This window comes from Electrona antarctica, assembly GCF_951216825.1.
Source record: "Electrona antarctica genome assembly, chromosome: 1".
Lineage (NCBI taxonomy): Eukaryota > Metazoa > Chordata > Actinopteri > Myctophiformes > Myctophidae > Electrona > Electrona antarctica.
Window position 1 is genome coordinate 46,060,290 of NC_136806.1, and position 10,000 is coordinate 46,070,289.

At 44.7% G+C, this 10,000-nt stretch overlaps 1 protein-coding gene across 1 annotated transcript in view; it reads right to left on the reverse strand.

Moving 5' to 3' along the window:
- aff2 (AF4/FMR2 family, member 2) overlaps positions 1 to 10,000 on the reverse strand; it is a gene marked incomplete at its 5' end in the record, with an annotated part of 112,102 nt that overhangs the window by 67,165 nt on the left and 34,937 nt on the right. The window contains 2 exons of the mRNA XM_079497174.1: positions 3,143 to 3,210; positions 4,960 to 5,024. Of these exons, the coding sequence (XP_079353300.1) occupies positions 3,143 to 3,210; positions 4,960 to 5,024 (133 nt within the window). The remainder of the gene's footprint in view (positions 1 to 3,142; positions 3,211 to 4,959; positions 5,025 to 10,000) is intronic.

Sequence of the window (10,000 nt, forward strand, 5' to 3'; positions counted from 1 at the left end):
TTCCATCCATCCATCCATCCATCCATCCACAGATGGTAATGTGGTCCATTCCACTCTGTTGATTTGCAGTGAATAGAACTTTGTAATTACTGCATGTCTGAGTTTAAAAGGACTTTAATGGATATAGGCTACCACTCTCCCTTTATACAGCGTGTGTGTGTGTGTGTGTGTGTGTGTGTGTGTGTGTGTGTGTGTGTGTGTGTGTGTGTGTGTGTGTGTGTGTGTGTGTGTGTGTGTGTGTGTGCCTAATTGATCCGATTGTGATACCACACAACAGAATCCTCAGTGTTAATTAAACTCAGTCTAAAGAAATGACACAACAAATGGATGCCAGACTACCAGCAGGTGCAAACTCTCAATTAATACTGTGGCTTTTACAGCTAATGCATGCTTAGCCGTAAAATGGAGAGAATAAAAAAGTGTGAGAGCCACACACACTCACGCACGCACGCACGCACGCACGCACGCACGCACGCACGCACGCACGCAACAAAAATGATATAGAGGAAGAGGCACATTTGGATTTTGTCAGAGGAAGAGGGGTTATTGTTCACAAAGAGAGAGGAAATAATGAGAGAGGGGGAGAGAGATATGGTTGAAAGAAACAGAGGGAGCGATGAAAGACAGACAGACAGACAGACAGACAGACAGACAGACAGACAGACAGACAGACAGACAGACAGACAGACAGACAGACAGACAGACAGACAGACAGACAGACAGACAGACAGACAGACAGACAGACAGACAGACAGACAGACAGACAGACAGACAGACAGACAGGAGATGGAGAGATAGGAAAGGTATGGTGAGTAAGAGACGAAGAGGGAGGAAGAGAGAAGAGAGAGAGAGATGCAGAGAAACGGACAGATGGAGAGAGTGAGGAGCGAGAAAGATAGAGAGAGAGATTTGAGGGAAATGTAGCCGAAGCAATTACTGAGGCAGCAATCAATCCCTTTTCTCTGAAATAGCTGCTCAGATGGATAGACATCTGTACGCACGCACGCACGCACGCACGCACGCACGCACGCACGCACGCACGCACGCACGCACGCACGCACGCACGCACGCACGCACGCACGCACGCACACTCGCAGATCTTACTGGGCATACTAAGTAGCAGTATTACCGCCACGTGCCCTGCAGACAGTCCTGTTGGGGTGAACATGCCCCTGGCAAGGTAAAGTACCAAGCCTACGCACTCTCACTCCCAAAACGACCTACAGTAACTACTTGAGACAAATCTCACCAAAATGTCAAAGGTTTTACGTGATGGGGGTCCACTTCACGTCATCCGACGCCGTCCCCGTCACTTCCGCACTCCTGAAATGGAATGTGCAAACTGTGCCATTCTCAAACGCCAAAAAAAAATCACACCCGTGTGAAGTGAGTGGTGCAGCTTCGTGTGGGGGTCCCCAGGGTGCCGGCCCGGTTCCGGCAAGCCGGCCCGCGTCCGAAACGGTTGAGAAATGACAGTTACCGTGTGGGGGTCCCCAGGGGGTCCCTCTACTGTACTGTACTGTACTGTACTGTACTGTACTGTCACACCCGAAATCATCATATATACAGTTAATATGTGTGTGTGACACTATTTTCGTGCTCGACGTAGGAGGGGCCTGGACAGGAGTCAACCCACAGAGCCTAGTCCTTCCATGCGCCAGAAGCATACCTCCCAGCCCTGGCAGAATAGTTCAGAGTAGTTCCAACGGATTGTGTGGCCTTGGTCTTTCCCAAATGGGACTGATTGAGGGTAGCTACTGGGACGTAAGTCTGCACTTGATCACCCCGCCTGAAATGGAATGTGCAAACTGTGCCATTCTCAAACGCCAAAAAAAATCACACCCGTGTGAAGTGAGTGGTGCAGCTTCGTGTGGGGGTCCCCAGGGTGCCGGCCCGGTTCCGACAAGCCGGCCCGCGTCCGAAACGGTTGAGAAATGACAGTTACCGTGTGGGGGTCCCCAGGGGGTCCCTCTACTGTACTGTACTGTACTGTACTGTACTGTACTGTACTGTACTGTACTGTACTGTACTGTACTGTACTGTACTGTCACACCCGAAATCATCATATATACAGTTAATATGTGTGTGTGACACTATTTTCGTGCTCGACGTAGGAGGGGCCCGGACAGGAGTCAACCCACAGAGCCTAGTCCTTCCATGCGCCAGAAGCATACCTCCTAGCCCTGGCAGAATAGTTCAGAGTAGTTCCAACGGATTGTGTGGCCTTGGTCTTTCCCAAATGGGACTGATTGAGGGTAGCTACTGGGACGTAAGTCTGCACTTGATCACCCCGGCTGGGTCGCCTGAGTGAGGGGTATGATGTTCGACAGACCCGATACATCACTAAGGATGCATCCATGCAATGTTTTTTGTTATAGAAGTGCATGCTCAAAAAAAAACGTAAGTATTCAAAAGAGTACTCAAGTAAATGTACTTTAGTTACTGTCTACCACTGCCAATTCCTGACAGTCCCGTCTGTTTACAGGAAATTGGACACGGTGAGTTCGAGGGTAGAGTACTATTTGTTCATTGGCAAAGAGACACTAATGGCATATTCCCTTCCTTTATGCTTCTTAAACCAATTAGATTATCAAGATGAAGAATCTGTTTTTAAAATGGATCAATCTGGTGTTCTCCATCGAGTTACATAACCTCCGGCTGAGCGACCATAGAACTGGAGGGACTAGATCGGACAGAGCGCGTGTCTCAGCAGGTGTGCATAATTGTCTTCTGTCCAGTGATGGAAAAGTATCGATAAAGTAGAAGTTGAGTATTCAAAATACTCATTATACCCATTGTAAGTCTATGGAGAACGAATAAATTAATATCAATTAAACTATACAACGGATCTCTTAGCAAAATACAAGCACACGCAAAAACTGCGGAAGGAGTAGGGCGGCAAAGTATCACTCATTTACAATAACAATAGTGTGGTTGCCCTAACACCACACTAACACCACACTAATTAACCACATGACTTCTATATATTCTGCGTGCAATGTGTGTGCAACACACACACGCACATGCGCACGCAAGTGCACGTACAGGCACACCCACACGCACGCACGATGTCCCATCACTATATTCAATGTTGAAGTCCTTTCATTCCTTGAAACTAACATATTGAAATTCAATGATTCACCCGTTGTCGGAGGCCTTGGAGGCCTTGGAGGCCTTGGAGGCCTTGGAGGCCTTGGAGGCCTTGGAGGCCTGCCCATGACGTCAGCACACATTCACCCGTTGTCGGAGGCCTTGGAGGCCTTGGAGGCCTTGGAGGCCTTGGAGGCCTTGGAGGCCTTGGAGGCCTGCCCATGACGTCAGCACACATTCACCCGTTGTCGGAGGCCTTGGAGGCCTTGGAGGCCTGCCCATGACGTCAGCACACATTCACCCGTCAGCACACATTCACCCGTTGTCGGAGGCCTTGGAGGCCTGCCCATGACGTCAGCACACATTCACCCGTTGTCGGAGGCCTTGGAGGCCTGCCCATGACGTCAGCACACATTCACCCGTCAGCACACATTCACCCGTTGTCGGAGGCCTTGGAGGCCTGCCCATGACGTCAGCACACATTCACCCGTTGTCGGAGGCCTTGGAGGCCTGCCCATGACGTCAGCACACATTCACCCGTCAGCACACATTCACCCGTTGTCAGAGGCCTTGGAGGCCTGCCCATGACGTCAGCACACATTCAGACATGCTTTCTTTCAGCCAGACTATTCCAGCACCTGTTCAACTGCTGTCAGTAGGCTGGTCTGCAGTAGAAATGTTGCCTTTACTGAGGTGAACATGCCCTTAAAGTGAAATAGCTTGTGCACACACACACACACTTTCAACACTTTCAATATTTTCAGTATTTATAAAAGAAATTCTCCAAAATAGCAGATGTCCAGTATAAGCTTGTAAAGTATAAGCTTGTATTGCAGCGTGGCATGAAGTGGCTTGTAGCTGTGAGCGCGTAAATCTGCTATTTTTGAATTACCAACGTATAGAATATGGATAAAGCGGTTAAAATGATTGTGATGCTGTATTGACATATTTGGCTAGGGACCCTCTGGAGCCCACAAGGACGCCTGGGGGTCCCCTGACCCCACTTTGAGAAACACTGCTTCAATGGAAAAACGTGTCCGTGTGAATGTGTGCCTGTGTGATGAGTCATAATATATTAAATGGTGCTCATGATCAAAGTATTTGGTGCATCAAAATAGGAATGGACAAAACCACATGCAGACGTTGCAACAGAAGTTGACAATCTGGTTTTCATTTGCTGGGGGGGAAGGGGGGGGGGGGGGTGCTTCTGCTGTTGCTATCCCCCCCTCTTATCACTGGTGGGGGATATGTTTTATCGCCGCTTCTGGTCAGACTGAATTAAATACACGCAGTTCCTTTAGGGAAATGTACCCGTGTGTAGACTGTCTGACATGTTTGATATTTATGTTGAACAATATCACAATTTAATTAAAAATATGCTAACCACATTTGTGTTCGTATTTGGACACACTTGCAAAAACCGGTCGACACAAAAATGCACTTGGAATTAATTAATATGCTTAAGGGGCTAGGAAAATGCACGAACAGGGAGGGTCACAGAAAATTAATTCTTCTCTTGACGCAGAGACCAACATGTATTTTGCATTGTATTATTGAATGCATGTAATATAGTAATACTGTGTGCTTGTTAGTTATCTTTGTATACTAATATTGCATTTTGAATTGTGCATTGTGTCTCACAACTCAAACAGGAGTAAATTTTAAATTTAAAAAAGAACCTGTGTTCCAATACTATAGATCCCATGTAGTTATTATATAGTCACAAACTCTTGTTTGTACTTTTCATAAATAATAAATATTTAGCTATAAAACACAGAAGACACTAAACCACTTTAATCGTTGCTGTAAAAAAAATGTGACGCATTGTGAGCTTAATCAGCTTATAGATTGTCTATTTTCACATTTTACGCGGGGCACTGTCACGAGCTGTAGTGTGAGGCCCAAACCGCACCAATGCAGCTCCTTGCAACTCCCTGCAACAAAACAGTTTTAAGGACATTGCATGTCCTGCAACTCCTTGCAACTGCCATTGGGGATATTGGTTTCATGCAACTCCTTGCAACTGCCACTGGGGATATTGGTTTCATGCAACTCCTTGCAACTGCCACTGGGGATATTGGTTTCATGCAACTCCTTGCAACTACTCACAACCGTTTGGTTGCAAGGAGTTGCAACCAATCATTGGTGCGGTTTGGGCCTAAGGCTTAAAATAGGGCCTTCATTTATGGGGGAAAAAAACGAGAAAAAAAGAAAAAAAAAGAAGATGAAATGTAGAGATGCATGATATGTGGCGGCCAGTGCTGATTTCCTTCATCAGCCTGTCATCACATGGACAACATGACCTCATATTACATTGGTTTTGACTGCTTTCCTCCTCCTCACACCCACACACTGTACCGTCCTAAAGGCATGATGTCATATATGTTAATATGTGCTTCAGTGGTTCCCAAGCTTTTCTGGATCAGGGCACCCCGTGGTCAGATGGGTGGGCCGTGGTCAGATGGGTGGGCCGTGTGCATTTTCAGAGCTTGTTTATTTTAATGATCAATCAATCGGTGGTGTTCCAGCTTGGATCAATAGAGCTAACATAGTATACTTTATGTTCCTATTCATCGGGATCACAATGATAACTCATTTTTTCAAGGGTTTTAACCCATTTTGGGCGGGAACCCCTTTTGGTGTTAGCATTATGTTATGCTTTAGCTATTGAAAAATAGCAGATCTACAAGCTCATAGCGCGCCAGTCTGCTATTTTTGAAAAATCGAAGAACGACTGACATAGAAACAGCTTTTTCAGAAAACTGTCATTTTCAAAACAGACATTTTTAGAATCTGATCTCAGGTCAAAATGGGTTAAAGAATCAACTATACTGTACCATGACTTTTTTTTTTTTTTTGCATTATTGTCTCCACCAGGTCAAAGGCATGGGGAGACCAGTTTTGTACCGTGTCCGCCGTCCGTGTGCGTGTGTCTGTGTGTCCGTCTGTGAGAGGCGCAGATCAAAATGGCTCTGGATGCATTCGGATGGACCAGTGATTCTCAACCTTTTCATTTCAATGACCCCCAAATGTAGCTCTAAGCATATGGTTCAATGAGGAAGATCAAGTCTTCGTGCTTTCATCTTTGCACTTTGGTTTCTTGCTGGGAAATCTCCACAGAAATCTTTTTATTCACAGCTTGAAGTGTGAGCACAACTAGACAATCACAATCTGCCTATCTGCAGTCAGTCAATCAGCGATTGGGCTCCGTCTTTAAATAAATACCATTGCCTCTAAACCTGTCATTCTCTTTTCATTAAGTGACAAGAAACCCACCTCCATCCCCAGCTCCACTTCATTAAAAGTCTCAATTGTCTGTAGTTGAGAAAACAGGTTTATCTTAGACTCTGAGGGGGTCCGGTATTTTAGAGAATAGCAGATCTACAAGCTCACAACATGTTGTGTCAGAGCTTGATTTCGGCTACTCCGTTTTCAAGTAAGAAAGGAATGGCAGCCTGGTCACAAACTTCATCCTATTACAGCTAAACAGTTCAGTAGAATATCTTTCTAAAAAGGTGGGAAATTGGCAATTCTACCGTGGCTCAGGCTGAGTGTCAGGCTCTAAGGCAATGCAATAATAGAACATTGAGTCATGTTTGATCAGTGTTGCCTCGTTTGACCTGTTTGATCTGAGCCCGGTGCGTTGCACTGCATGGACCAGCAGACTGTCATGCATGGTATCAAACAAACCCCACATTAGATAAACGGATGTGATTGGCCTGACCCGGGCCAAGTCGGATAGAATTCTGTCTGAATTGGAGTGGGGACAGATGTATCTGACAGAGCAAATAAAAGATGAGCTCAAAGATTTGTCTGGTTCTCAGGCTAAGTGAGAGAGAGACAGATAGAGATAGGGAGAGTGAGAGAGCAGGAAATAAATGGTTGTAGTAGTTTATGAATTCAAACTAATTTGATCAACAGAATGCATGCAATCATATACATGTATATCTCCCTGCTTCTTAAATGGTTGTCTAATAATGTGCTAAGCAGGGAGTAATGTATAGCAGAGCCTGAACACCAATATCAAAATAATATTCACCCTTACATTCTATTAATTGTTGATTTACACTACACAGTATTATAAACTAAGAAAGAAAAATACCACATTTATTATAACCGATAGATTAATTGCTAGTTGTAGCCTTAGTGAGGAGTCGGACAGTGACTGGTTGACAAGTGAAATGAAATGGTGGATCTTATCATATTCAGACTGAAATACCATCTGCTCCTAGTTCATTCTGTTTCATGTGTCCATTCTGTCATTCATATTTCAGCTGTTTACTGGGCAGGACTTGCCATCGTTCTCAAACACACACACACACACACACACACACACACACACACACACACACACACACACACACACACACACACACACACACACACAGTGTCTGTTTTCCCTGGGATTAATGGCACGCTACTTAGATCACAAGCACTGGCCATGGACAGAACTGTGCGTGCGTGCGTGCGTGCGTGCGTGCGTGCGTGCGTGCGTGCGTGCGTGCGTGCGTGCGTGCGTGTGTGAGAGTGTGAAAGAGACCTCTACTAAAGCTCTGTAGAGGACCAGATAAGAAATAGACTTACCAGCCAATTAAATGTTGTCATTGAAAAATTACTTCAAATAAGTAATTTTCCCTCAGACCAGCTGCGTTTTGCTGCCATATACTGTATGTGAATGTGCACACATGCATGTGTGTGATTGATTTGTTGAAGAATAAGGCAGTGGGTACATTTAGGATTTGGAATGTAAAATACAAATATGGTAATACAAAAGAGTGTGTGAATAAGACTGGATTTTTGTGTCAGTGTACATTGGGCTCCAATTTTGACGCCGCCGTTACCCGCGACGTGGCCCGCAAGTCGGCCACTGCCCGAAAATTACGAGTATAGGAGTTTGCTCTGTCCCTAAATGGTATTTTGGTCCAGCGTCACCCGCTATCTATTATGCTGACACCGGTATTTGCACCTAGAGGTGTGGTCATAGGCGTGTTGTGTTGGCACGCTTTCCCCTAAATTGTTATTTTGGTCACACACATTTGGGAAGGCGCATAGTGGCGAAATTTCATTTTCGCTTTATACCATTTAGTAGAGACGCGATTGCAGTACAAGTGAGACTTCAAGGCAAGCAACGCATCACTCTTCCATGGGAGACCGTAAGGCTATGAAGCAATAGCACTGGGCATAACGGGCAATGGATAAGGGATCTCTTAAAGGCAATGGCATGTGGCACAGTGATTGGTTTAATTTAACGCCCAAACCACACCTATGCATAATGTAGCGGGTTACGGAGGTGTTTTAGGGATTTAGAGGTAACCAAAATACCAACTTTGGTGGGGGAACACCCCTTCCCCACTGCTAAATCCCCAAATAGTGTATTTAGAATGCTCGAACGAAAATGGAGCCCATTATCTTTCTTGCTTACTCTTCAACCATCCACCATGCCCAGAAAAAACTCTATTTCAAGTCAAAGTATACTCACACACAGACATGCATGTGCATGTACACCATCCCTACCCCTAAATGCGCACGCACGTGGCACACACACGCACATGCACGAGCCGCACACACACATGCACAACCCACACACACACGTGCACACACACACAAACACATTTTATCTAACAATGACTTTGATAGAAATTTAATAAATCCATGCAAAGAGGGTCTCCAAAGTCATTTATCAAACAGTTAACACTGACTTGGCTATTATTAAAGACAGAGACACAGAGAGAGAGAGAGAGAGAGGAGAGAGAGAGAGAGAGAGAGAGAGAGAGAGAGAGAGAGAGAGAGAGAGAGGGAGAGAGAAAGCGGGATAGATTGGAGAAGAACAGCTATAATCAATGCCAGTGAAGCATGTAATTGGACCAGGGATGGGTTAGCTGAAAACATTAGCCGTGGTTCTAATGTATCACATCCCGGGCCAAGCTAGTGGAGCTAAACGTTTCAGCGTGTATTAGCGTGGCGTGACCCAGGGCTGTCTATCTGAAGAAGTCACGCCATCCAAACCAGTTCAACACAACTGAAAATTATACATGTCCAGGTATTTTAAATGGTCAGCATTTGGTTGGTAGAATAATTTAACTTGACACATATTGTATACAGTGCGTAATTATTATCTCCACCAGATGATGTTTTCGCCCCTGAAAAAACGCTATATAGTGAAAAAACGCTATATAACCGCTATGTTGTGCGAATGTTATTTAATTTACCCAAAACATACATTTTGTAACCAGCGATCATATAGTTTATAGAAATGAGCCGCAAATCAAGCTTGTTTTGATCCAAAACGCAGCCTGGAAGAAGAATCCGAGATATTACGATTCTAAAAACTGCATTGCCATAGACAGCATAAGCCTACGGAATTTTCACTTCTGTTTTTTTCTCTCACACCAGAGTGTTGTGAACCGTCCGTAATCAATTTAAATTAAAAAACACGTCAAAAGGCGATCTTGGCGACGAGGGCGAATTTTTTTTTTTTCTTATTGTCAATTTTGGACTTTTCATAGGCTATGAGAAAATATCTATATTTTTGCCAGTCTTGATTAGATTTTTGTGCAGATATTTTCAGAAAAATATATTGTATTGATTTGTTTATGTTATGAATGTTTTTTGGCTTAAATAAACGTTATTAAAATGCTCGGATAAAGCATTTCCATGTTTTTCTCTGCATTTGCGGAGCCTTTTTTCAGTGATAAACGACCTGTTCTGTCTGCAAGGGAAGCTGTTGAGGGAGTTTGTCTGTCAATTAAACTTGGTTGACCCTGATTCAGGTCAAGCACACACCCTGAGCTGAGTGAGCACTGCTGCATTGAGACAAGACACCTTGTAGGTCCATTTGGTTACTCTATGACTCTGGGAGTTACAAAGGAGAAAGGAACACAGATTGGTGTCATAATGCTACTGTACTGCA